The sequence below is a fragment of the Pyrus communis genome, chromosome 4 (assembly GCF_963583255.1).
Source record: "Pyrus communis chromosome 4, drPyrComm1.1, whole genome shotgun sequence".
Taxonomy (NCBI): Eukaryota; Viridiplantae; Streptophyta; class Magnoliopsida; order Rosales; family Rosaceae; genus Pyrus; species Pyrus communis.
The window spans coordinates 4,050,944-4,078,500 of record NC_084806.1 but is presented as its reverse complement, the minus strand read 5'-3'; the positions used below and the strand labels follow the sequence as shown (position 1 = coordinate 4,078,500).

Genomic DNA, 27,557 nt, shown 5'->3' with positions numbered 1-27,557 from the left:
CAAAACAGTTTCTTCTTTATGGTTTCCCACCGTTAAGGCGTAGAGGCGAAGTTTTTCAAACGACAACGATCCATCACCCTCTGCACTTTCTCTTCCATTTCAAATTTTCTCGCACTTTCCGGCATTCTTCCCAAACAGAAAGTTTCCGCTTCCGCTTCTTCTCCTCACGAGGTAACTTTGAACCGTTGTCCTTATTAGTCATGTCGCTAATTTTAAGTCCTCTGTTTTTCTCTCTTTATAATTTTCTCCTTGTACTGTAGCTTGCATTTTGATCTTCTTCGGCTGCTTCCGCGTTCGGATCTGCCAATCCAGTCCAGTCCAGTTGCGTGCTTCTTGATTCAATCGATTCGAGAACTGTTTGGTTGCCGGGAAAGTTGACTATTCTACCAGAATCGAGCTTAGCATTTGTGTATGCCGTTTCTAGTCACGAGACAATCGGAGGTATTGAATTTCTCGCTCTAGAACTTCGATAATCTATATCTTCGAAATTTAATCTAGTTTATTTTGCTCAGAGTAGATTTGTATGAGTTCAAGAACAAGTAGATTGATTTTCTTACTCTTATTTTAATTAATTTTTGCTTTCTGGAAAATTCTACTGTAAATTACGCTTCGAATGAGTCAAAGAAGAAAATGTTGAATCAATTAAGCATGTATAATTATAAGTATTCGACCGAGAAATCTAATTCACTTATTTTTCCGTAATTTTGTATGAATTTATTATTAATTAACTGTGAGTTTGTAGATTTCAATTTTTCACTATGGTCCGTGAACTTTTAGTTATTGCAGAATCGTCCTGGTTTCCTACTTCTGTACGCCATAGTTGAGTAAAATATAGCATTGTGGCTTCTCATCTGGTGAAGGGGAAAACATAATAATATTAATAATAATATTAATATCGTAACTACTGGAAGGGATTTGACTTGACTAATTGGTCAGTGGAAATTTATACAAGGAATTAACTGCTACTGGTTGTATTTTGTTGAGAAGTCTTAAACGTTCCAAGTTTTTTTTTTAATGGAAGTTTTCATCTTATTTAAGAGCAAGTCTCTGGTGTTTCTGGAAATAGCTGGGGAAGCAAAGTGGATTGTGATTCCAGATAATATGCGATCAAAACGATTGAAGTTGGGTACCTTGAGAATTATATGTATGTATGGCATTGCTTGTTGGTTATTCGTTTTCATCTGATTTTTCAGTTGCTCTTTTGTTTCAGTAGATGTTCTCACTATTTAATGTAAGATGAATCTATAATTTGTTTTTTTGTATTGAACCATCTGCGCTTTCTTATCATTTAAGTTTTTTTAGTGTGCTTTTTTGCTATTGAACATTGAATGAATCTTTGTTTTACATGAATCTGCACTCACAAACGTCATCGTTTGGCTTATGATTTCACAAGCAGATTTTTGTGAGTTTTTGTAGACTGATTGATTTGGGTTTTGGTTCAGTGTGGTAGTGTCTCTGGAGGATAAATTTGTTGGCAGAACCATAGTTGGTTTCTCTTTGGATGGCAGTGGGAAAAGGAAGATGTGAAACGTTTACTTGACACTTGACAGAAGTAGAGATCCTTCCACGTATACATCTTGTGACCTGTTTATCCCTTACTGAAGATCCTTAGCTATTTGCGTTTGGCAGATCATTCTTCTTTCTCTGTATAAGCACGTGGTCTCTTGGATTTTCCTGTGAGGGGTTGACGTTTATTGATTCATCCACGTGATTACCAAATGGTGTTAATTTGGCTTCATGGTGAGCAATAACTTGGGAAATTGGGCTCAGAGCTGTTGATGTAGTTTTGTAATCACCAGAATGAAGAAATTGTATGGCGGTATTGTGGCTGCATGTCTATTCATGCTGCTAGTTTTGAGATATGGCATTATAAACTATCCCGCTGGGGATAGTTTCTTAGGCAATGCACTCTACATCAATACTAGTAATCCTCTTGAATGGTTAAATACTACTCTACCTGCAGTTCAGAATCGAGAGAATGCTTCTGAAGTGATTTCTGCTGAGATTATAGTCTTTGGCCTCTTTGCTCAGAGGAATGTATCCAGTGAAGAGCAGCAAACTATGCAGACATGGAACCTTTTGAAACACCTGATTAATCAAACTCGGGGTTTGCCTAATGCGGTGGATGCTATAAGGGAAGCTGGAGTTGCATGGAATAGTCTTATGACTTCGGTTGAAGAGCAAAGACTTGGTTATACAAATGAAAGTTCACCTGGGAAAGCAAAAGAAAAGCAGTGTCCTCATTTTCTTAATAAAATGAATGGGACAGGAGTCGACAATAGTGTTTCTAAGTTGCGGGTCCCTTGTGGCCTAACCCAAGGTTCTTCAATTACAGTTATTGGCATTCCGGATGGACTTCTTGGAAATTTTCGAATTGAATTGACAGGCGAGCCTCTTCCAGGGGAGCCCGATCCACCCGTTATATTGCATTATAATGTTAGGCTAAGCGGTGATAAGGTAACTGAGGACCCTGTAATTGTCCAGAACACCTGGACTGTTGCTCATGATTGGGGTGATGAGGAGCGTTGCCCGTCTCCAACTCCTGAAAAGAACAATAAAGGTAACTTGCCTGTCTCTTCTATTAGTCAATTATATCAAAGATTTAGTATATAACTCGGTATATTAACATGTTACAGTTGATCGCTTATTCGGCATTGTTCTATAAGGCCTATTTATACTTACTGTTACTTTGCCTTGAAAATTTTAATGGTTGCCAGTGGATGAGTTGGACCAGTGCAACAAGATAGTCGGAAAAACTGAAGAGCAGAGAATACGTTCTAATGTTTCAAGGCAGGCTTCAACTGCACAAGATGGATCAAAGTCCAGAAGATACTTTCCATTTAAGCAAGGTTATCCATTTGTTGCTACACTTAGAGTGGGTTCAGAAGGAATCCAAATGACCGTTGATGGGAAGCATCTAACGTCTTTTGCATTCCGCGAAGTAAGTTCTTCAAATTTAATTCTTCGCGTTGCTTTTGGAAGTAGATGATAAACACTTGTCCCTGTGAATTCATATGCTGTTTTCATGGTTTTTTGTTCAGACATTGGAGCCATGGCTTGTCAGTGAATTAAGGATATCTGGAGACTTGAAATTAATTTCTGTCCTAGCCAGCGGTTTACCCTCGTCAGAGGATTCAGAGCACATAATTAATTTACAAGAACTCAAATCTACTCCTCTCTCGCCTCACAAACAAATGGATCTCTTTATTGGTGTTTTCTCTACCGCAAACAATTTTAAACGACGGATGGCTGTTCGAAGAACATGGATGCAGTATGCTGCTGTACGATCAGGGGCAGTTTCAGTGCACTTTTTTGTTGGTTTGGTGAGCTCACTTGTGAAACCTTGTTCTTTGTTATTAACTTATTACAATGTTTATTTTCTCAACATCGGGTGTGTTGTTCATTAATTTGCAAAATTTATGTTGTGTTTTCACCACAACATATTTACGCTGTCTTTCTTATATCCTCGTTATGTTTCTGTTGAGTCTGCTTGCTAAATTATTCATCGAGTTTGTAATGTAATGCAGCATAAGAACCAAATAGTGAATGAGGAACTTTGGAACGAGGCACAAACCTATGGAGACATACAGCTGATGCCTTTTGTTGATTACTATGGCCTCATTACCTGGAAAACTTTGGCCATCTGCATCTTTGGGGTAAAATACTTAATTTTCCTCAAGTGCACGGGGAGATCCCTTCTTTATCTAATTGATTTTCTCTCTTCAACAGACGGAGGTTGTTTCAGCAAAGTTTGTCATGAAGACAGATGACGATGCATTTGTTCGTGTGGATGAAGTGCTAGCTTCCTTACACAGGATCAAAGTGAATCGTGGCTTGCTTTATGGCCTCATTAACTCAGATTCACGACCTCATCGAAATCCAGAGAGCAAATGGTACATCAGCTCTGAGGTAATTTTCAAGCCTTGCCAACGTTGCAAGCTCTGGTATAACTCGGTTTGTTCCCCAAATTAGGAATCAAGTTAATTGATGCGTAGTTTATCATTGGTAAAGAGTTAATGAAATTGTATTCTGCTTCTCACATTTTTTGTTCCATTCGTTGTGTCTGCTGCGCTAATGAAGGAATGGCCCGAACAGACTTACCCACCTTGGGCAAATGGTCCTGGTTATGTGGTATCGAATGACATAGCAAAGGAAGTTTCCCAGCGACATAAAAACGGCAGATTAAAGGTAAGAAACAATCTACATTTTGCAACCAGTGTTATCACTATAGCTTCTCCATCAAAATTTTATTTGAATTTGGAATGGTTTCTGTATCTGAAAGAGAACGATGCTTTGTTATGATCAGATGTTCAAGCTGGAAGATGTGGCGATGGGAATCTGGATTGCGGATATGAAAAAGGAAGGTCTGAATGTACGGTATGAGAAGGAAGAGAAGGTCTACAACGAAGGGTGCAAGGACGGGTATGTCATTGCACATTACCAAGGTCCCAGGGAGATGCTTTGTCTCTGGCAGAAAATTCAAGAAGGGCAAGTTGCTAAATGCTGTGGTGGTGATGGGTAGACACAATTAGATCATTCGTTCCATTTTGGAACCTTGTAGTTAAGAGTTTCACGATCAATCTCCGAAGCTGAAGAGAGAAATCTCGGTAGCCCGATCATTCTGTCGAGAGCAGATGACCGAGATTGACCAAAGCCGAGACCCTACCATGGCACTAACTAAAAGAGGAGATATTCATCTTAGTAACGAGCTTACTATTACAGTGGGGGTGTGATATCCACACACCCCATTTTACTTCTCACACACCTTTTGAATTTTCAGCCGTCGGATCGGATGAATTGAAGATCAACGGACAGAAATTATCAAAGAGTGTGTGAGAAGTAAAATAAGGTGTATGGATAGCACACCCCTTACTGTATATTTTAGGTGTGCCATAGGTTATAGTATGACAGAGGAGAGGTGGAGAGATCTGTTGATGTATAGAATCAGGGCAGAGTAGCATTAGCGTTATTTTCGCGCTCTTGCCTCTGTCCCTTTGCATCCGATACTTTTTTTTCGCAGTAATTCAATGGAAAATACAGAAAAATAGAGAAGTAGCGTTCAACGAAAACAATCTAACCCAGTCTTATATTGCAAAAGAACGATTCCATTCTATCGTCATCAACAAGAGTTTTACACAGAAGCAGATACAAATCTATCTTGGCAAGAAACCATGCCGAGAAATTGCAATCTCGAAAGCCTGAATCCTTTCCCCAGTAGCAAAATATTTATATTTGTAACAAAATGTTTAGGAAGAGATTAACTACTTTCACCATCAACATCAGAGCATACCTAGTGCCTACAACGTCAAGCTGAAAGGACTTGTTCGAGGCATACCTTGTACCTACAGCATCAGAGCATATTTCCTGATGCCTTGGTAAAAAAAAAGACGGGTCGGCCTGTCTCCACTAGTAAGCAAAAGTCCGTAGCAGCCAACGAAGACTGAATTGTCAATGCATACAAATGGGAGAAGTGGTGTAGTAGTTGAATTAATTTAATAGCAACTAGGTGGTAACAGATCATTGACTTTGCCTATAAATACAGGAAATATGTTAGTAGAAGATAAGCTATAGAGAGAGAGAGCATTCATGGCAATGGGATTTTCATTGTATCTGTTCCTCTTGTTTGTTCATCTGGCCCTGTGTTCTTCATGGATTCAAGGTATGCTATGTCCTCTAATTATCTTCCTGTTTAATTAATTTTAAATCCCGTTTGATAACTAATAAATTTTTTTTTTCCCAAGTGATAAATTTTGTTTGATTAGATGTTAGATTACTCACAGACGGGATTCCAACCCACACCGTCATGAGGGCTTAACTCCTTTCCACAATTGTGGGAAAGGGCTACTTGCATAACTAATTCAGTTTTTAGTTGTCAAAATAAGTAAAAACTGAAAACGAAATGGCGCTATCAAACGGCCTATAAAATGTCATTGTGTAAGTAGCTTTGAATGTGGAGAATTAAGGATCTATTCTGGTTTCTTTCCTAATTGCAGGACAAACACTCCCTCGTAAGACTACTTCAAATGTCAATCAAGTCTCGGGCAAGTCCTTTGATTACATTATTGTTGGAGGAGGCACCACCGGCTGTCCCCTAGCTGCAACCCTGTCTGAGAAGTTCTCGGTGCTCTTGGTGGAGCGAGGTGGCTCGCCGTATGAAAATCCCTTGATCATGGAAAACAAGAACTATGGGTTCTCATTGGTCCAAACTGACGAGTACACATCAGTTGCACAAAGCTTCGTCTCCAAGGACGGGGTTTCGAATCTCCGAGGAAGAGTTCTAGGAGGAGGATCGGCTATCAACGGCGGGTTTTTCAGCAGAGCAAGTGAGGATTATGTCAAAAGGGTTGGGTGGAATAAGGAGATGGTGTCGGATGCTTATAAATGGGTGGAGTCTAGAAATGCCTTTAAACCTAAATTGACCTCATGGCAATATGTTGCTGAGCTTAGCTTTCTTGAGGCAGGGATTTTTCCTTACAATGGTTTTAGTTTGGATCACATCGAGGGAACAAAGATTGGCGCAACTACGTATGATGACCAGGGACGAAGACACACCTCGGCTGATCTTCTCACGGCAGGGAATCCGAACAACATCACACTTCTTTTGAATGCAACTGTGACAAGCATCATCTTTCATGAAAAAGGTAAGCAAGAACCTTTTGAGAGTGAATCCCAAGTCGGAAAATTAACCGCTATTGATTATGGCTAAATTCCTAAATGGCCTTTGCAGGTAGCAGAAATGAGACAATAGTTAGAGGCATAAGATTCATCAAAAGCGACGGGAGTTCTTCGCAAATCCATGAAGCTTACCTCAACACGCAGAACAACTCGAGGAGTTCAACAGGCGATGTGATACTAGCAGCAGGGGCTTTAGGCAGCCCTCAAATTTTGTTGTTAAGTGGTATTGGTTCTCAGAAACACCTAAACAAGTTCAACATTCCAGTTGCAGTAAACTTAAAGAGCGTTGGAAAAGGAATGACAGACAATCCTTGCATTGCACTTCTAGCTGAGATAGCTGACGCGAAGCCCAAAAATTTCCCACCAGATTCTCCCAAAGTTACCGTCATTGCAGACAACTTCAAACTCGTAATTCAGGCATTGATTTTACCTATCAGCTTTAACGCAACAATAATGCCGATCGTTGGCAAACTTGCATTCCCAGAATCAGAAGGAGAGCTTGAGCTGGATAGCACCGACCCTCGGAAAAACCCTTCAGTCACATTCAACTATCTGGCAAAGGAGAAAGATATGGCAGAATGCGTGAAGCTGGGTAGGTTGCTTGAGCAAATTGTAAGGTCTAAATCGATTGCTTACTTCCTTGGGATCGAAGGCAAACGCAGAAACGAGTCCATCTCCACAGACGATGAGCTGAGAAAACTTTGCAAGAACAATGTGAGGACCTTCTACCACTATCATGGAGGTTGCACCATGGGATCAGTGGTTGACAAACACTACAGGGTTTTCGGCATCAAGGGGTTGAGAGTAATTGATGGGTCAACTTTCCTGGAATCTCCGGGCACAAATCCAATGGCTACATTGTTAATGCTTGGAAGATACCAAGGGATCAAGATTCTTCAAGAGAGAGAAAATGCTTGAACCTTAGTGACGATCGATCTTAATTTGATCCTCAAGAGCTTTGTATTAGCCATATAATCATATAATAATTATGCCAAATGAATGCAGTATAGTTAACTTTTACTTATAACAATGACTGGTTCGTAGCTAGGCCGAACGGTTGCTCTATGTGACACTCGAAAGTCGAATCCTGATGCCTTGGTAAAACAACGACGGGTCACCCGTCTCCACTCCTAAGAAAAAGCGATTTTAGTAGTAGGGCAAGCTAAATTAATGGAGCGGCCTACATCCACCACACTTGAGTGCAAACCAACTTGACAAGAGGCTTTGTGTTGATGCAGCGAAGAGTAATGTTATTCATATCATGTTTTTGTACCATATTTTCATACCACCTTAAGTGGCATTTGATGTGGACAACTACATCATTTGAATTAATCATATTTTTAAATTTAGTTAATTATTTAATAAATTAATGATTAAGAAAAACTAGTTAATTAAGTAATGATTGTGGTATACGAGGAGTCTTTCTTCTTCATTTCCTTGGGTTTTGTAAATTTTTCAAATGATATGGCTGTTCACATCAGATGCCACCTAAGGTGGTATAGAAATGTGGTTAAAGTTGAAGAATTTGCGTGCAGGTGCAGCAAACTTACCTCCCACAATTTGATGAAGACTTGTGTATTAATGGAAGACCAAACTTGGTCTTCGTTTGGATATTTTTTTTGGGGATCCCTCAACTTTAAATGGTCCCTCAATTACAACTTAGTATTACGGTCTAGTTGTATTCATCTTCGCTTGTGAGTGAGCTGTCTTAGGTTCGATTCCCACCAAAGATGAATTTGAACAATATTATTACTAGCGCATTGTGAGGCTTAGTTAGCCCACTCTTCCACCTCCTTAATGTAGATGATATCGTTTGTTCGAAAAAAAAATATTGGTCCCTCAACTAAGAATCTGCAGCCATTGGTTCCTTAACTCATCAAAACGTGCAGCTATAATTGTTTTCGTCAACTCTGTCAAAACTCCAGTTAAAATGAGTCATGTTAAAAGAATCATTGCTACGATTGGGTTAAAGTTGAGGGAATATTGCTCCAATAGGGTTAAAGTTGAAAAACCATTAATGGGTTAAAGTTGAGGAACCATTTCTCCAATTTGATTAAAATTGAAAAAACATTGTTACAATTTTTTTATTTGGTTATCTAATTTTACCTTTTGATTTAACTTCATGTGCATGACACTCATTTTGACAGAAATTCTAATGGAAAACTTTGACCATCTGCATCTTTGGGGTAAAATACTTACTTTTCCTCGAGTGCGCGGGGAGATCCCTTCTTTATCTAATTGATTTTCTCTCTTCAACAGACGGGGGTTGTTTCAGCAAAGTTTGTCATGAAGACAGATGACGATGCATTTGTTCGTGTGGATGAAGTGCTAGCTTCCTTACACAGGATCAAAGTGAATCGTGGCTTGCTTTATGGCCTCATTAACTCAGATTCACGACCTCATCGAAATCCAGAGAGCAAATGGTACATCAGCTCTGAGGTAATTTTCAAGCTTTGCCAACGTTGCAAGCTCTGGTATAACTCGGTTTGTTCCCCAAATTAGGAATCAAGTTAATTGATGCGTAGTTTATCATTGGTAAGGAGTTAAGAAATTGTATTCTGCTTCTCACACACCTTTCGAATTTTCGACCGTCGGATCGGATGAACTGAAGAAGATTAACGGACAGAAATTATCAAAAGGTGTGTGAGAAGTAAAATGAGGTATGTGAATAGCACATCCCTTACTGTATATTTTTAGGTGTGCCATAGGATATAGTATGACAGAGGAGAGGTGGAGAGATCTGTTGATGTATAGAATCAGGGCAGAGTAGCATTAGCGATTTTCGCACTCTTGCCTCTGTCCCTTTGCATCCGATACTTTTTTTTCGCAGTAATTCAATGGAAAATACAGAAAAATAGAGAAGTAGCGTTCAACGAAAACAATCTAATCCAGTCTTATATTGCAAAAGAACGATTCCATTCTATCGTTATCAACAAGAGTTTTACACAGAAGCAGATACAAATCTATCTTGGCAAGAAACCATGCCGAGAAATTGCGATCTCGAAAGCCTGAATCCTTTCCCCGGTAGCAAAACCATTGCGATCATACGATGATATTTCGTGTATGTTGAGATTGTTGCAGGCCTTGACGAGCTCCTCGCCCAGGAGTTTAGCAGCTTCCTATAAGATGTAATAACAGAAAGTAGTTTAGAGAGCTTGCAACACGCAATGCTTGTCTAAATCGACAGTGGCTGAGATCTCTCCTGCACAAGCTTGGATTACTTACGCTGGTACTACAATCGGCATTCCGACGAATAGATTTCTGCAGGGTGCTTCCGTAAAACAAACAGTTCTTGTTTTGGTCATCTACCAGCATTGCATACAACTGTTTATCTGAACAGAACACCGAAAGCCTCGGTCTCATAGACGTGCCATTGTACTGATTCAGAAGTGAAAACAAAAAATCATACTTCTCACGAAACAAGCGGATCAAAGTGTTCGAAATCAAACCAACCAAAACACACATATTTCATCAAATGCAGGGAAGACGACAATGACATACCTTCTTCTGCATTCTTCTGTTTCGAGTTTTCGCACTATCCGTCCTGGCATTCCCCCTCGCTCTCATAACTAACGGCTTCGCCGAGAATCCTACATGAAACCCAAGATTAGAAGGTAAACCCATAACACAAAGTTGCACGCACTAGTAGTGTGAGTTGGGATCATTCACTTGTTCTTCTCGTCTGCTGCATGGGTTGAATTTGAAAGTTGGAAGTTGCCGAACGGAGACCCAAAAATGCAGAAGTCGAGAATTTGAGAGCAGCAGCATTCGTAAGGGCCATATCACTTTACGTTCGAAAGAAGGTCGTTGAGGAATTTCATCAAACACCTTACGTGCGGTCTTTTCAGGAAGTTTAATCGGAATATTTTAGAAGTTTCGTAGCGGGCGTATTCTGGCGAAGAGGTGCAGATTCCGGTTTGGCGGCTCTCTGGAATCTGCTTAGTGTGGATTACTCGAGAAATCCAGCGGGCTCAGGAATTAAAAAGAAAATAAATAAAAGTCCAGCTTGATTGTAGTAGAAATGCTGACTGGTAGACGATGTCGTATTAACTACGACGGTGCGTGTCAAATTTGGCTTTTTCTTCCGGGAATTTTGGTCAAAATTTGAGTATACAGGTGGCGTTTATTTATTTTTTTTCAAAGCGAAAATAAAGATTATGGAGATGAGTCTCTAAGACAAGAAGGAAATTTAATTCATTAAAATTATCCTTTGCTTTTAACTTTTTTTTTTTTAATACTAGCATTTGCCTACACACTTTGTGTGTATGAACACATTTTTTTTTAGAAAATGAGGGAGAGAGAGAGAGAGAGAGAGGGAGAGAGAGAGAGAACGTGAGAGAAGTGAGAGGTTTTTATTTTTAATTTTTTTTTAATTTTGAATATTAGAGATATTTTAACATCACCTGTATGTTAGGTTTCAATAAAAAACAGTAAAATTTGGACCTGTAAAATTACATTATTGCCCATCATTTTTTGTGTGTGATAAAAGATTAAGTTGTTTTTTTATCCTCTTTTGATTGATAAAGAGAGTTTCATTAATTAATAGAGATTAAGAGATGAAGGTTCAAAAGCATTATAAAAATTTAGGCAAGAAAGAGTTTTGAACCCGAAATGCATGATGAAAAGTCAATATTTTATCTACTAAAATATTAGATAATCACAAACGCATTAACAACAAAGTTTACTTTGTGACATTTATTATTAAAAAATTGAACTGAGTTGCCCTATACAATATGTATTCTTATCTTTGCATGGAGATACCATTAATAAAAGATTCTAAGTGCATCCTTTGCCCTAAAATATCCCCGAGGATCCTCGTCAGATCTTTTAATCACATCTGTATATTGTATATCATAAGGTAAAAATTTATTGTAAATTTTTATATTTAAAATTGAATATAAACAGTATTTGATAAAAATTAATTGAATAATATATAATGAACAAATATAATTGAATGATTTCTGAAATCCTCACAAAAGGATCCAACGAGAATGCTCACTCCTAAAATACCCTCCCAAACTGAAAAAAGACACCCTTTTGAAGATAAAGGTAAACCTGAATTTGTCCTGTATGAATATTGGCAATATTCCCCTTTTTTCTTTATGTATAACAAAAAAATTGTTTGAATAAAAATAACACAAAAAATGCTTAATTTTACAGCACTCGCCACGTGTCGTGCGGCGCTACCTTGTTCCTCTTCACTCTATAACGTTGATAATTATTTCTCCAGAAGTTCCAGATCCTTCTACGCCCATCTTTCCTCTTTATGTGGTCACTCTCCCCTCTTAAATCTTCTTCCTCCAAATCCCCAAACCCTCATCCTGCAATTTTCCCAAACCCTTCTGATTCTTCGTCTTCCCAAACCCCTCTCAAAGTTTCTCTCTTTTTTGGTTCTCAATAGGGAAAAAACCCAGAAAATTTCATGGATTCCGAAGCTGAGTTCTCTTCCTTTTTCGACTGGTTCACGAGGAGGGGTCGAGACCGAGAGCTCTCTGTGCTCATGCCCTTAATATTAGGTGCAGCCGCCACCGCCGCCTCCGCCGCGACACCCGACACGGAAGACCCAGATGGAGGAAACCCTGAAAGACGAACCCCGCGGGAGCGAATAGTCCTCATCGACCCTTTCAGCCAACGCGTGGCGGTGATCGAAGGCGGTTCGGACCTGGACTCCCTGCTCCAGGGGCTGGGTGGCAAGGACGGTCAGCCGCCGGCGTCGAAGGCGTCGATCGACGCCATGCCAAGTGTGAAGATTGTCGAGGCGGATGGTGGATCCGAGTGCGCGATTTGCTTGGAGCAGTTTGAGGTGGACGGCGTGGCGAAGGAGATGCCTTGCAAGCACAGGTTTCATGGTGTTTGTATAGAGAAGTGGTTGACGCTTCATGGGTCGTGCCCGGTTTGCAGGTTTACGATGCCGGTTGAGGAGGAGGAGGTGGTAAAGAAGAGCGAAGAAACGGGCGGAGAGGGAAGGAGGGTTGACGGAGAGATTAGGGTCAGGGTGTTTGTTCACAATCGCAGGAGAGCAAGTGAGGGTCCAGATCAAGCCAGTGATGAGGATACGATGCAGAGTTAGGAGAAAATTATGAATTTGTAAACGATTAGGAATATTGTACAGAATCTCAAAGCAAAATTATTTTTATTTTTATTTCAAAATAAATTTTATATTTTGTTCATAATGTTGTCTTATGTTTTCTTGTTGTGAAATTTGTGAAATTGATTGATTGAAATTGATTGACTGAAACAAGCGGATTTAGAAACACCTGCTTAGTGTTTGGGGATGAAATTCATACTCCTAGTGTTTAAGGATGAATTTTATACTCGTATTTTATATGGGTTTGATTTGACTTAATTACTAGTGAATTGCTGAGAGTGATTAGAGGAGGCTAAGAACATCTTCAAAGAGTATGTTAAATCTTTAAACGGAATGTCATGTAATTAAATTTGAAGATAAAAGCAAGTTATAACTGATATATCAATCTTATATGTTTTGACATATGAGTTTTCATATATGAAATTGAGATATGAGAAAATATGATGTTAAATAATTTTTAATTATTTTATTGTATGAATCTCATCAGTGTACTAATTATAGATTTAAAAATTTTATTTTAATTGATTTCAAAGTGATAATGTTTGACATTTATCTTTTGATATTTGTTTTGAAGATGCTCTATAATATTGAGAATTGCACTCTAGTCTAATGGAGGGATGAAACGTTTATGTGAATTTTTTTGGTCCTTGAAAGAGAGGATTACCATGACAAATCTAACTGGTTTCTTTAAAAAAAAAATAATATATATATATATATATATATATATATAAGCGGATTAAGATAACTACAAATTTGATTAAGCATTATAACGGCTTGGAGATTCTCGATATCTTCCATGCATTAGCAAAGTGGCCATGATAATCTGGTCAACCACTGATCCCATGGTGGCACCATGGTAGTGAATCCTCACATTCTTCTTGCACTTGCCTCAGCTCTTTTTCATTATATACTGACTTCAAACTATCTTTGAAGACCTCTTGCCCTTGAGATATCGACTTCAAGCTATCGTTGTAGACCTCAGTCTGAGTTCAAAATACCACCGAACTAGCTATGATTTGGCTTATCGTTTAACTCGAGGGTTAAAAATATGCTTACCACCTCATGCTATATAAAACTGCATTAGATTGTCACCCATTGGTGATGGGACACCTCCTACATTAAAAAATACACGAAGTCACCGTAGAAAATCATAGCAATAATTATTTAACTTTTAATTTTATTAAAATAATTATTGATTGCTTAACTCATTAAAACATGTAGTTATGGTCTTTTTTGACAATTTCATTAGAATTTCTATCAAAATAAGTCACGTTTTATGCACATGAAGTTGAATCAAAAGGCAAAATTAGATAAGCAAATGAGAAAATTGTAACAATGTTTTTTCAATTTTAATCCAATTGGAGAAATGGTTCCTCAACTTTAATTCATTAATGGTTTTTCAACTTGAACCCTATTGGAGCAATGTTCCCTCAACTTTAACTCAATTGTAGCAATGATTCTTTTAACATGACTCATTTTAACTGGAGTTTTGACAGAGTTGACGAAAACAATTATAGCTACACGTTTTGATGAGTTAAATGACCAATGGCTGCGGATTCTTAGTTGAGGGATCAATATTTTTTTTTTTGAACAAATGATATCATCTCCATTAAGGAGGTGGGAAAGTGGGCTAACTAAGCCTCACAATGGGCTAGCAATAATGTGGCTATCCACATCAAATGCCTAAGGTGGTATGAAAATATGGTACAAAAACATGGTATGAATAACATTACTCTTCGCTACATCGACACAAAACCTCTTGTCAAGTTGGTTTGCACTCAAGTGTGGTGGATGTAGGCCGCTCCATTAATTTAGCTTGCCCTACTATTGAAATCGCTTTTTCTTAGGAGTGGAGACGGGTGACCCGTCGTTGTTTTACCATAGCATCAGGATTCGACTTTCGAGTGTCACATAGAGCAACCGTTCGGCCTAGCTACGGACCAGTCACCGTTATAAGTAAAAGTTAAGGTAAAGTACAAAAAACTACCTCAACTATTGGTGTCACGACACTTTTATACCTCATTTTTTAAAATTGACAATGTCATACCTCATCTTTAGAATTTGGTCCAATGTTATACCTTCCGTTACTTGGCAGTTTACTTTTCAGTTAAATGCTGACGTGGTTTATTCGGAGTCCACTTTCTATTAAAAAAACATTAAAATATTATTAAAAACTAAAAAAAAAGTATTTAATATTATTAAAATATTAAAATAATAATAATAAATAAATTTATAAAAAAAAAACACCATCAGTTTGTCCCTCCCCCTCTCCTCCCTCCTATCTCTTCTCCCCATCTTCATTTTCTTCCCCTGACCTACAAACCCAAAAAATAAACAAAAAAAAAAAATTTGAAAACCCAACAACCCCCCCTACGGAAGAACAAGAAGGAGAAGGAGAAGGAGGAGGAGGAAGAGGAAGAAGAAGAAGAGGAAAAAAAGGAGGAAGGGAAAAAAAAAATCCTCCCCCCGTCGGCGCGGAAGAAGAAGAAGGGAGAAGGAGAAGAAGGAAGAAGAAGAAGAGGAAGAAAAAAAAAAAATTTGAAAACCCATCAACACCCCCCTGCGGAAGAAGAAGAAGGAGAAGGAGAAAGAGAAGGAGGAAGAAGAAGAAGAAGAGGAAAAAAAGGAGGAAGGAAAAAGAAAAAAAAAAATTTTTGAAAACCATCAACTCCCCTGCGGAAGAAGAAGAAGAGGAAAAAACAAAAAAATTTGTTTTGAAAACCCATCAAACCCCAAATCCACCACTCTCATCCATTCTCCACATCCATCCTCCATCTTCTCTGCGCACCCAAGATCCCGCCGACGGGATCTAGGTTTTTTTTTTTTTTTTTCTTTTTTCTGGGTTGCAGGAGGGAGAAGAGTGTGGGTGTGGGGGAAGACAAATTGGATTTTTTTTTTTTTTGTTTGTTGGGATTTGCAGGTTGGGGAAGAAGATGAAGATGGGGAGAGAAGAGATGAGGGATGAGGGGGGGCCGAATAAAATAAGGTTTTTTTTTCCTTACTTTTTATTATTATTTTAATATTTAAAAAATATTAAATAATTGTTTTTTAGTTTTTAATAATTTTTTAATAGAAAGTAGGTCCCAAATCAAGCCACGTCAGCACTTAACAGAAAAATTGACGGATGTATGACATTGTCACAAATTTGTAAGATGGGATATGACATTGTCAATTTTAAAAGATGAGGTATGAAACTGTCGTGACCCCAGTAGTTGAGGTAGTTTTTTGTACTTTATCCTAAAAGTTAACTATACTGCATTCATTTGACATGATTATTATATGATTATATGACTAATACAAAGCTCTTGAGGATCAAAGTAAGATCGATCGTCACTAAGGTTCAAGCATTTTCTCTCTCTTGAAGAATCTTAATCCCTTGGTATCTTCCAAGCATTAACAATGTAGCCATTGGATTTGTGCCCGGAGATTCTAGGAAAGTTGACCCATCAATTACTCTCAACCCCTTGATGCCGAAAACCCTGTAGTGTTTGTCAACCACTGATCCCATGGTGCAACCACCATGATAGTGGTAGAAGGTCCTCACATTGTTCTTGCAAAGTTTTCTCAGCTCATCGTCTGTGGACATGGACTCGTTTCTGCGTTTGCCTTCGATCCCAAGGAAGTAAGCAATCGATTTAGACCTTACAATTTGCTCAAGCAACCTACCCAGCTTCACGCATTCTGCCATATCTTTCTCCTTTGCCAGAATGTGACAGAAGGGTTTTTCCGAGGGTCGGTGCTATCCAACTTAAGCTCTCCTTCTGATTCTGGGAATGCAAGTTTGCCAACGATCGGCATTATTGTTGCGTTGAAGCTGATGGGTAAAATCAATGCCTGAATTACGAGTTTGAAGTTGTCTGCAATGACGATAACTTTGGGAGAATCTGGTGGGAAATTTTTGGGCTTCGCGTCAGCTATCTCAGCTAGGAGTGCAATGCAAGGATTGTCTATCATTCCTTTTCCAACGCTCTTTAAGTTTACTGCAACTGGAATGTTGAACTTGTTTAGGTGTTTCTGAGGGCCAATGCCACTAAACAACAAAATTTGAGGGCTGCCTAAAGCCCTTGCTGCTAGTATCACATCGCCTGTTGAACTCTTCGAGTTGTTCTGCGTGTTGAGGTAAGCTTCATGGGTTTGCGAAGAACTCCCGTTGCTTTTAATGAATCTTATGCCTCTAACTATTGTCTCATTTCTGCTAACTGCAAATGCCATTTAGGAATTTAGCCATAATCAATAGGGGTTAATTTTCCGACTTGGGATTCACTCTGAAAAGGTTCTTGCTTACCTTTTTTTATGAAAGATGATGCTTGTCACAGTTGCATTCAAAAGAAGTGTGATGTTGTTTGGATTCCCTGCTGTGAGAAGATCAGCTGAGGTGTGTCTTCGTCCCTGGTCATCATACGTAGTCGCGCCAATCTTTGTTCCCTCGATGTGATCCAAACTAAAACCATTGTAAGGAAAAATCCCTGCCTCAAGAAAGCTAAGCTCAGCAACATATTGCCATGGGGTCAGTTTAGGTTTAAAGGCATTTCTTGACTCCACCCATTTATAAGCATTCGACACCATCTCCTTATTCCACCCAACCCTTTTGACATAATCCTCACTTGCTATGCTGAAAAACCCGCCGTTGATAGCCGACCCTCCTCCTAGAACTCTTCCTCGGAGATTGGAAACCCCGTCCTTGGAGACAAAGCTTTGTGCAACTGATGTGTACTCATCAGTTTGGACCAATGAGAGCCCATAGTTCTTGTTTTCCATGATCAAGGGATTTTCATACGGCGAGCCACCTTGCTCCACCAAGAGCACCGAGAACTTCTCAGACAGGGTTACAGCTAGGGGACAGCCGGTGGTGCCTCCTCCAACAATAATGTAATCGAAAGACTTGCCCGAGACTTGATTGACATCTGAAGTAGTATTACGAGGAAGTGTTTGTCCTGCAATTAGGAAAGAAATTAGAATAGATCCTCAATTCTCCACATTCAAAGCTACTTACACAATGACATTTTATAGGCCGTTTGATAACGCCATTTCGTTTTCAGTTTTTACTTATTTTGAAAACTAAAAACTGAATTAGTTATGCAAGTAGCCTTTTCCCACAATGGTGGAAATGAGTTAAGCCCTTATGACGGTGTGGGTTGGAATCCCATATGTGAGTAATCTAACATTTAATCAAATAAAATCTATCACTTGGAAAAAAAAAATTAATTAGTTATCGAACGGGATTTAAAATTAATTAAACAGGAAGATAATTAGAGGACATAGCATACCTTGAATCCATGAAGAACACAGGGCCAGATGAACAAACAGGAGGAACATATACAATGAAAACCTCATTGCCATGAATGCTCTCTCTCTCTCTCTAAAGCTTATCTTCTACTAACATATTTCCTATATTTATAGGCAAAGTCAATGATCTGTTACCACCTAGTTGCTATTAAATTAATTAAACTAATACACCATTTCTCCCATTTTTATGCATTAACAATTCAGTCTCCGTTGGCTGCTACCAGCTTTTGCTTACTAGTGGAGACAGGCTGACCCGTCTTTTCTGTTTTTCCAAGGCATCAGGATTCGAGTGTCACATGGAGCAACCGTTCGGCCTAGCTACCGGACCGGTCGGCGTTATAATAAGTAAAATTTAGCTATACTACTTTCATTTGACATGATTATTATTCGATTATATAGCTAATACAAGCTCTTGAGGCTCAATATAAGATCGATCATCACTAGGGTTTAAGCATTTTCTCTCTCTCTTGAAGAATCTTGATCCCTTGGTATCGTCCAAGCATTAACATTGTGCCCATTGGATTTGTGCCTGGAGATTCCAGGAAAGTTGACCCGTCAATTACTCTCAATCCCTCAACACCGAAAACCCTGTAATTTTTGTCAACCACCGATCCCATGGTGCAACCTCCATGATAGTGGTAGAAGGTTCTCACATTGCTCTTGCAAAGTTTTCTCAGCTCATCGTCAGTAGACATGGACTCGTTTCTTCGTTTGCCTTCGACCCCAAGAAAGTAAGCAATCGATTTAGACCTTACAATTTGCTCAAGCAACCTACCCAGCTTCACGCATTCTGCCATATCCTTCTCCGTTGCCAGATAGTTGAATGTGACTAAAGGGTTTTTGCGAGGGTCGGTGCTGTTCAGCTCAAGCTGTCCTTCTGATTCTGGGAAGGCAAGTTTGCCAGAGATTAGCATTATTGTTGCATTGAAGCTAATTGGTAAAATCATTGACCCAACTATGAGTTTGAAGTCGTCTGCAATGGCGATAACTTTGGGAGAATCTGGTGGGAAATTTTTGGGCTTCGAGTCAGCTACGTCAGGTACGAATGCAATGGCAGGATTGTCTTGCATTCATTTTCCAACGCTCTTTAAGTTTACTACAACTGGAATGTCGAACTTGTTTAGGTGTTTCTGAGGACCAATACCACTTAACAACAAAATTTGAGGGCTGCCTAAAGCCCCTGCTGCTAGTATCACATCGCCTGTTGGACTCAAGTTCTTCTGCATGTTGAGGTAGGCTTCATGGGTTTGCAAAGAACTCCCGTCGCTCTTGATGAATTTTATGCCTCGAACAATTGTCTCATTTCTTTTACCTGCAAAAGCCATTTAGGAATTTAGCTATAATCAAGAGTTAATTTTCCGACGTGGGATTCACACTCTCAAAAGTTTCATGTTTACCTTTTTTATGGAAGATTATGCTTGTCACAGTTGCATTCAAAAGAAGTGTGATGTTGTTCGGATTCCCTGCCGTGAGAAGATCAGCTGAGGTATGTCTTCGTCCATGTTCATCATAAATAGTCGCGCCAATCTTTGTTCCCTCAATGTGATCCAAACTAAAACCATTGTAAGGAAAAATCCCTGCCTCAAGAAGGCTAAGCTCAGCAACGTAGTCCCATGGGGTCAGTTTTGGTTTAAAAGCATTTCTAGACTCCACCCACTTATAAGCATCTGATACCATATCCTTATTCCACCCAACCCTTTTGACATAATCCTCACTTGCTCTGCTGAAAAACCCGCCGTTGATAGCCGATCCTCCTCCTAGAACTCTTCCTCGGAGATTGGAAACCCCGTCCTTGGAGACGAAGCTTTGTGCAACTGATGTGTGCTCGTCAGTTTGGACCAATGAGAGCCCGAAGTTCTTGTTTTCCATGATCAAGGGATTTTCATACGGCGAGTCACCTCGCTCAACCAAGAGCACTGAGAACTTCTCAGATAGGGTTGCGGCTAGGGGACAGCCGGCGGTGCCACCTCCAACAATAATGTAATCGAAGGAATTGCCCAAGACTTGATTGACATCTGAAGTAGTCTTACGAGGGAGTGTTTGTCCTGCAATTAGGAAAGTAACCAGAATAGATCCTAAATTCTCAACATTTATGACACGTTTACGTACCCATAATCGGAATCAATTTACGGAATTGGATTTCGATTACAGGATACACTTTTGTTTACGTAATCTTGGGGAATCAAAATACATGTGGGATCCACACACATTAAGGAATCCAACTCCTAATTTTGGAGGAATTGGACTCCCTACATGAGGGAGGTATTTCAATTCCTTGACACTTGAGGAATCCGGAATGGATTTCTTCTACCAATTATGCCCTCACTTGTTTCTGATTATTCCAACATTGCCCTTCATTTAACACTCATTATGCCATCTTTTAATAAATAAATAAATCCTATTTATATATTTTTATATAGGTGAATTTTATTATATAAATTTAATTTAATTAATTAGTATGAAAATAATTTATTTATGTAAGGGCAATTTAGTAATCAAACTAGTTTTCATTCCAATTGAAGTAAATTAGTAAACAACTTTTATGGACTCAACATCATTCCTACCATCTTTTAATAAATAAATAAAACTCATTTATATATTTTTATATAGATGAATTTTATTATATAAATTTAATTAAGAATTTAATATAATTAATTAGTATGAAAATAATTTATTTTATGTAAGGGCAATATAGTAATCAACCTAATTTTAATTCCGATTGAAGTGAATTAGTAAACAACTTATATGAACTCAACATCATTCCTACTCCGATTCCAGACAGTTTTAGTAAACAACTTCAACAGTAATCTGATTCTCATTCCACCTCATTTCAATTCCTCCTCAATCCAATTCCTCCTCAATCCAATTCCTCTCAATTTGATTACGGATTAGTAAACACACCCTTAAAGCTACAAAATGGCATTTTATACGCAATTTGGTAACCATTTCATTTTTCAATTTTCACTAATCTTTAAAACTAAAAACTGAATTAGTTATGCAAGTGACCCTTTACCACAATGGTGGAAATGAGTTGAGCCCTCATAACAACATGGGTTCGAACCCCGTTTGTGGCTAATCTAACAAAATTCATCGCTTGTCAAAAAAATTAAATTAAATAAATAAATAAAGTAGTTATCGAACGGGATTTAAAATTAATTAAACAGGAACGTAATTTGAGGACATAGCAATGAATAGTGTTTGTCCTGCAATTAGGAAAGTAACCATAATAGATCCTAAATTCTCAACATTTAAAGCTACAAAATGGCATTTTATACGCAGTTTGGTAACCATTTCATTTTTCATTTTTCATTAATCTTTAAAACTAAAAATTGAATTAGTTATGCAACTAACTTTTTACCACAATGGTGGAGATGAGTTGAGCCCTCATAACGACATGGGTTCGAACCCTATTTGTGATTAATCTAACATCTAATCAAACAAAATTCATCACTTCAAAAAAAAAATAAATAAATAAAGTAGTTATCGAACGAGATTTAAAATTAATTAAACAGGAATGTAATTAGAGGACATAGCAATGAGTAGTGTTTGTCCTGCAATTAGGAAAGTAACCAGAGTAGATCCTAAATTCTCAACATTTAAAGCTACAAAATGGCATTTTATAGGCTGTTTGGTAACCATTTCATTTTTTTAATTTTCACTAATCTTGAAAACTGAAAATTGAATTAGTTATGCAAGTGACCCTTTACCACAATGGTGGAAAGGAGTTAAGCCCTCATAACGGCATGGGTTTGAATTTCGTCTGTGGTTAATTTAATATCTAATCAAACAAAATCCATCACTTGGCAAAAAAATTAAAAAAATAAAGTAGTTAGCGAACGGGATTTAAACTTAATTAAACAGGAAGGTAATTAGAGGACATAGCATACCTTGAATCCATGAAGAACACAGGGCCAGATGAACAAACAGGAGGAACAGATACAATGAAAACCCCATTGCCATGAATGCTTTCTCTCTCTCTCAAGCTTATCTTCTACTAACATATTTTCTGTATTAATAGGCAAAGTCAATGATCTGTTACCAGCTAATTGCTATTAAATAAATTAAACTAATACACCAGTTCTCCCATTTTTATGCATTAACAATTCAGTCTCCGTTGGCTGCACCCACACAAAGTCTGCAGTTCACACGATTATTTGTTCTATATTTTATTCCTAGTTCGTGTTCGTTTGTTTTTGCTCGGTGTTTTGGTATTTGCTTTGTGGTTGGTTGGTTTGTTTGGTTTATCAGAGTCCACTGATAACAAGATGCGTTTGTACAAGAAAATCTTAATTTGACATGATTAGTATGGCTAAAAGTACAAGTTGATGAAGTTCGATCGAGGATCGATCATCTTTCGGGTTTAAGCATTTTCTCTTTCTTGAAGAACCTTCATCCCTTGGTATCTTCCAAGCATTAACAAAGTGGCCATTGGATTTGTGCCTGGTGATTCAAAAAATGTTGATCCATCAACTACTCTCAGTCCCTTAACTCCGTAAACCCTGTAATCTTTGTCAACCACTGATCCCATGGTGCAACCTCCGTGGTAGTGATAGAATGTCCTCACATTCTTCGTGCACAGTTTTCTCAACTCATCTTCCGTAGACATCAACTCATCTTTTGGCTTGCGTTCGATCCCCAGGAAGAATGCAATCGATTTAGACCTTACCACTCGCTCAAGCAACTGAGCCAGCTTCACACATTGTGCTAAATCTTTCTCCTTTGCTAGGTAGTTGAATGTGACTGAAGGGTTTTCTCTGGGGTCAGTGCTGTTCAGCTCAAGCTTTCCTTCTGATTCTGGAAAGGCGAGTTTCGCAGCTATTGGCATTATTGTTGCATTGGAGCCGACAGGTAAAATTCCTGCCTCAATTATGATCTTGAAGTCATCTGCTATACCGACAACTTTTGGAGGTTCTGGTGGGAAATTTTTCGGGATAGGGTCAGCTAATAGTGCAATGCCAGGATTGTCTTTCATTCCTTTTCCGACAGCCTCTAGGTCGAGAACTAGTTGGATGTTGAAGTTGTTTAGGTGTTGATGAGGGCCAATGCCGCTTAACAATAGAATCTGAGGGCTGCCTAAAGCCCCTGCTGCTAGTATCACATCACCCCCTGAGCATGAATTCTCTGGCTGGTTGAGGTGAGCTTCATAAATTTCGCTTGAGTTTCCGTTGCTCTTGATGAATCTTATGCCTCTAGCTATTGTCTCATTTCTGTCACCTGCAAAATCATTTAGAAATTCAGCTGAAAATAGGGTTATCGGTTAAGGGCAGTGATTTTTGTGCTCCTCCTTTCTCTTTCTGCACTGCTCCCCTTGTTTCCATCGGTTACTTATCTTTTGACGTATCCAATCTAAAAAAATGAGGGGACTACAGGCTAGTGGGGTGCGGAAGTCACTCCCCATAAAGGAATACTACACGTTTAAGGCTTACCTCTTTCATGAAAGATGACATTAGTAACAGTTGCATTCAGAAGAACTGTGATATGGTTTGGATTTCCTGCCTCTAGAAGATCAGCGGAGGTGTGTCTTCGTCCCTGTTCATCAAACACGCTCGCACCAATCTTTGTTCCCTCAATGTGATCCAAACTAAAACCATTGTAAGGGAAAACCCCTGCCTCAAGAAAGCTAAACTCAGCAGCATACTGCCATGGGGTCAGTTCGGGTTTAGAAACGATTCTAGATTCGACCCATTGATAAGCATTTGTTACCGTCTCCTTATGCCACCCAACCTTTTTGACAAAATCCTCACTTGCTCTGCTGTAAAACCCGCCATTTATAGCAGATCCTCCTCCTAGAACTCTGCCTCTGAGATTGCTCACACCGTCGTTGGACACAAAGCTTTGTGCAACTGATGTATATTGATCAGTTCGGAGCAATGAGAACCCATAGTACTTTGTATCCAGCACCAAGGGATCTCCATATGGAGAGCCGCCTCGTTCCACCAAGAGCACTGAGAATTTCTCAGACAGGGTTGCAGCTAGGGGACAGCCGGCGGTGCCTCCTCCAATGACAATGTAATCGAAGGACTTGCCCGAAGCTTCATTGACATCTGAAGTTATACGGGGGAGTGTTTGCCCTACAATTTCGAAAACAGACATCAATGCAGAAAATTCAAGCTTCTAAAATGAGATGTTACTAAAAGTAAATAGGGTTAGTGACAAACCTTGAATCCATGAAGAACACAAAGCCAAGCTTACAAATAGGAGGAATTGATAGAATAAAACGCTCATTGCTTTGAATAGTTAGTGTGTAGCATTAGAAGCTCCAAGATTGGTGCTTTCATATAACAGGATTAGGAAGATGAAGGTGCGAATTATTTATTGGAGTTTAACTACCATATGTTGCTCAACTGAACGGCTAGATTTAAACGTTTCAGATGAAATTTTCATATCTGACGGTCTGAAGGATCCCGCCGGGCAATGAATTCCATACATTGATGCATTCTCGAGTTTTCGTAGTTTATTGTCATGTGGTGGGACATATAATTGAGTGAGTTCGTAGGCATTGATTAGCTAACGTGCGCATGCTTAGTTCATAATTTTCTTTTCTATGATGATTTCTCACCCTCCTCCTCCTCTGCTTGTCCCTCGACAAACATCGAAACGAAATATTTCTAGTGATTGACATGATTAACATCAAGTCATGCGACTTGCACCTACACAAGTAGGGAATCATATACATAGCATTCTGTACTTTCTTTAGGCGAATTAGCTTAATCAGATCTCAGAAGCATTAAGCAAGAAGCAGTTTCCATCTGGCATTCAAACGCGCACGTTTGTGACACACGTGCGAGAGTACGATAGCGAGAACGAGAAAGAGATGTATCCCCACAATATATTATACCTTCTTTTGACATGAATATACTTTCAAAAGTGCCATACATATATAACAGTGTACATACATGTATATAAACAAAAGATTAGGACCGGAGGGAATTGAGTTTGCTCCATAAACTATAGACCACTAAACCAGATGGCTCCAAGGCATTTGAAGAATCAGATTCCCTTGCAGTTCAAGTCTATTGCTTTCGGTCCCGAATCAATGTTGTCACTCTGATATTTGCTATTCAGATCAATTGTAGCCAGCAATCCAGACTTTCTCAGACTGTTTCCACCTTTATCTCTTTGTGTTTGTGTCCTTTTAGCAACTGGTTGCTCCACAGATACACCATCAGAAATCGGACTGCTGCTTCTCTTCCTCCCAAAAACATGATTATTTGCAACATTATTCCACGCCTTATTGTCCGGGTGAATGTCCATTAATGGTAGTTCAACACAGGTTGCATTAGAATTTTCAGGGAGCTTCTCGTCCTCCCTTCCTGAACTTTCGGAAGATGTCAAGGAACTCTCCATGGAGCCTCTCATTTGCTTCCGCTCCATGTCTTTTAGGGTTGGAGTTCCTGTTTCCGTTAACTCTGAGAACGAAGAACTCGGACATCCATTGTTAACCATTGAAACTAGCTGAGTGAGTTCAGCCTTTGCAAGTTCTACTCCCACTGAAGAGGAAGTATACCCTGAAAGAGTTTCTTGTGCTTTCTTCAACACCGATTGTAAATACTTCCCTTGAGCTTCAATTCTCAGCTGAAGATGTCTCTGTACCTGACAACAAAAACCGGGTTTATTGGCAAGCCATGGTACTCTTTCAATCTTTTTATGAATCGAGAATGGTAAAGATGGTATTCCTTTTATCGTTTTTACCTCAATTTGTTCATGAAGCTGCCTCTGCACTTCCATTTGCAACTGGAGAGACCGAGCTATGTGCAAGCTTCTGATATAAACATAACAACACTTAATTAATAGGGAGCTCTTTGTGGTGTCATTTTTCCATCTAAATTAATCGAAGAGATTGGGATCTATTTCTAACTATATTACTCATTAATCTGACTGTGATCTTCATCGCTGATATCCGTGCCGAAATGACCATCACTGCTCTGAAGCTCCTTGTAATCTGCATCAAAGGAGAGGACAAATATTAAGAATCCACAAGGATTAAAGAATGAGCACCAAATGATGATCCTCTATAGTTTTTGGAATCTAATGTAATGGACTCACCTTCTTGCCTGATGTCCTCGCGGTTTTCGGACTGTTGGCTTTTCCCTAGCCTGTATTTCTGCACAAGAACACAAAAGGAGTTTTAGAATTATGCTTTCTCGATCATGATCTGGACAAAGATTAGATGTGACAAAACTCGAGAGAGAAAATGCCTGCAAGTGGCTCTTTAGGTGGTACAAAGTGAGTCCATGAATTCCCATCATCCTCATCAAACTCTTTGGTGTGGCCTCTGCCATATATATATATACACACATTAGAACTTTGTATTGTATTGTATAAGATACTAATAAAATAGGGATTAGGCGAGGTCAGCTCCTAAAGAAGAGGGGACATGACCTACACTTCTAGGAGCCCCCCGCCCTTCCCCCTACATCATCAAGGTCATATACTCACTGTCTGCGCCTCCGAGCTGATTGACAGCCTCGACGAATCGCTGATGAAGCTCTGGAGTCCACTTTAGCCGCGGCTTCGCGTCGGTGGACAAAACCAAATTCATGTTCTGATTTTGCATATTCTGTAGAACCATTTTTGTGGTGGTGGTGGTGGATGAGAGATCGAGACAGCAGACTGCAGGAACATAAATATATAGTGGTGGACTGCTTTGTATGATCCAAGTTATAAGGGACGGGGGTTGGTCTTTATAATTTGGGAGGGGAGTAGTTGTGGGGGTGTCCTATATTCTCACTCCATATCTGGAAACATAAGTGGGGTTATGTTGGAGGCAGAGAATTTATGCCATGAGCTGTAGTTCCTCCTCTCTCTCTCTCTCTCTCTCTGTCTCTCTCTCATTTCATACCAACCTTTTTAGAAAAATAATTTTATAAAATTATATATTTTTCTTGCTTCTTTGACTTGAAAGAGGTAGAGAGAATCTCTGATGCAGCAAAAACACACAGAGTTCAATTTGTGAGTCTTAAAAAGGAGAGAAAGGAGGTAAAGTGTAGGGTTTGTTTTTCTCTCTCTAGATTCTCTCTCTGTGCATGATTCCCTGATGAATAAGGAACCCCACCATGATGAATAATGGTGTGAGAAGCAATGCAGTGCAGCTAAATAATAATAAATAATAATAATTGAGATATTTTTCTTTTCTTTTGGTGATTGAAAGGGAAATGGGGATTTCTTTTCTTTTTTAATATTTATTTCCCATTTCTTTTAGTTTTTTATTTTTTGGGTATTTCTTTTTGTGAGGAAGGAGGTGGTGTGTGATTGGCAGACTCCTTTTGTTCCTTGTAAGGATGGAGGAATCAAAGAATCTAACGTTGGATTTTGGGACCCCAAACCCTAACGTATTTTTTCCCCTAAAGAAGTATTCCCACATAAAGTGAATCAATTCACACCAATTTTATTGAAATAAGAGACATGTATGCGTAATCATCAGAACTCTGTGTATAGCTTTCCGTTCAAGGTGGTTAAGAAGGAGACAATATCTTGCTAAATTGATCGAGATATGATAATTTGGTAA

General features: G+C 38.9%; 6 protein-coding genes and 2 pseudogenes across 8 annotated transcripts; 3 read left to right on the top strand and 5 right to left on the bottom strand.

Moving 5' to 3' along the window:
* Window positions 1-13: 13 nt before the first annotated feature.
* On the top strand, window positions 14-5,089 carry LOC137730502 (beta-1,3-galactosyltransferase GALT1-like). 3 transcript variants are annotated; one of them, XM_068469491.1, is made up of 10 exons: window positions 14-171; window positions 261-441; window positions 1,039-1,144; window positions 1,443-2,560; window positions 2,718-2,941; window positions 3,042-3,323; window positions 3,528-3,656; window positions 3,730-3,909; window positions 4,081-4,188; window positions 4,307-5,089. In XM_068469491.1, exons 4-10 carry the CDS (start codon window positions 1,801-1,803, stop codon window positions 4,520-4,522), a joined length of 1,899 nt encoding a protein of 632 aa, XP_068325592.1. In that variant the 5' UTR covers window positions 14-171; window positions 261-441; window positions 1,039-1,144; window positions 1,443-1,800; the 3' UTR covers window positions 4,523-5,089. The 3 variants fall into 3 exon arrangements, with proteins under 3 accessions (XP_068325592.1, XP_068325591.1, XP_068325593.1); XM_068469490.1 differs by lacking the exon at window positions 1,039-1,144; XM_068469492.1 differs by lacking the exons at window positions 14-171; window positions 261-441 and having other exon boundaries at window positions 482-1,144.
* A 384-nt stretch (window positions 5,090-5,473) lies between these two features.
* Window positions 5,474-7,725, top strand: LOC137730503 (protein HOTHEAD-like). The gene is made up of 3 exons (XM_068469493.1): window positions 5,474-5,659; window positions 5,994-6,641; window positions 6,728-7,725. Exons 1-3 carry the CDS (start codon window positions 5,587-5,589, stop codon window positions 7,591-7,593), a joined length of 1,587 nt encoding a protein of 528 aa, XP_068325594.1. The 5' UTR covers window positions 5,474-5,586; the 3' UTR covers window positions 7,594-7,725.
* A 1,830-nt stretch (window positions 7,726-9,555) lies between these two features.
* Window positions 9,556-10,600, bottom strand: LOC137732570 (uncharacterized). The gene is made up of 4 exons (XM_068471886.1): window positions 10,345-10,600; window positions 10,177-10,265; window positions 9,901-10,053; window positions 9,556-9,794 (listed from the first exon to the last, which is right to left on the bottom strand). The coding sequence occupies exons 1-4, from the start codon at window positions 10,454-10,456 to the stop codon at window positions 9,639-9,641; spliced, it is 510 nt and encodes a 169-aa protein (XP_068327987.1). The 5' UTR covers window positions 10,457-10,600; the 3' UTR covers window positions 9,556-9,638.
* A 1,319-nt stretch (window positions 10,601-11,919) lies between these two features.
* LOC137732454 (E3 ubiquitin-protein ligase MPSR1-like) lies at window positions 11,920-13,020 on the top strand. Its single transcript, XM_068471763.1, has one exon. The coding sequence runs from the start codon at window positions 12,098-12,100 to the stop codon at window positions 12,743-12,745; it is 648 nt and encodes a 215-aa protein (XP_068327864.1). The 5' UTR covers window positions 11,920-12,097; the 3' UTR covers window positions 12,746-13,020.
* A 3,083-nt stretch (window positions 13,021-16,103) lies between these two features.
* LOC137730680 (protein HOTHEAD-like) lies at window positions 16,104-18,103 on the bottom strand (annotated as a pseudogene).
* Window positions 18,104-18,206: 103 nt separating this feature from the next.
* On the bottom strand, window positions 18,207-22,003 carry LOC137731344 (protein HOTHEAD-like; annotated as a pseudogene).
* Window positions 22,004-22,365: 362 nt separating this feature from the next.
* On the bottom strand, window positions 22,366-24,274 carry LOC137731341 (protein HOTHEAD-like). Its single transcript, XM_068470444.1, has 3 exons — window positions 24,208-24,274; window positions 23,476-24,120; window positions 22,366-23,263 (listed from the first exon to the last, which is right to left on the bottom strand). Exons 1-3 carry the CDS (start codon window positions 24,272-24,274, stop codon window positions 22,410-22,412), a joined length of 1,566 nt encoding a protein of 521 aa, XP_068326545.1. The 3' UTR covers window positions 22,366-22,409.
* A 599-nt stretch (window positions 24,275-24,873) lies between these two features.
* On the bottom strand, window positions 24,874-27,079 carry LOC137732281 (myb family transcription factor PHL8-like). The gene is made up of 6 exons (XM_068471588.1): window positions 26,489-27,079; window positions 26,248-26,324; window positions 26,096-26,153; window positions 25,916-25,991; window positions 25,742-25,811; window positions 24,874-25,642 (listed from the first exon to the last, which is right to left on the bottom strand). The coding sequence occupies exons 1-6, from the start codon at window positions 26,619-26,621 to the stop codon at window positions 25,040-25,042; spliced, it is 1,017 nt and encodes a 338-aa protein (XP_068327689.1). The 5' UTR covers window positions 26,622-27,079; the 3' UTR covers window positions 24,874-25,039.
* Between the last annotated feature and the right edge of the window lie 478 nt (window positions 27,080-27,557).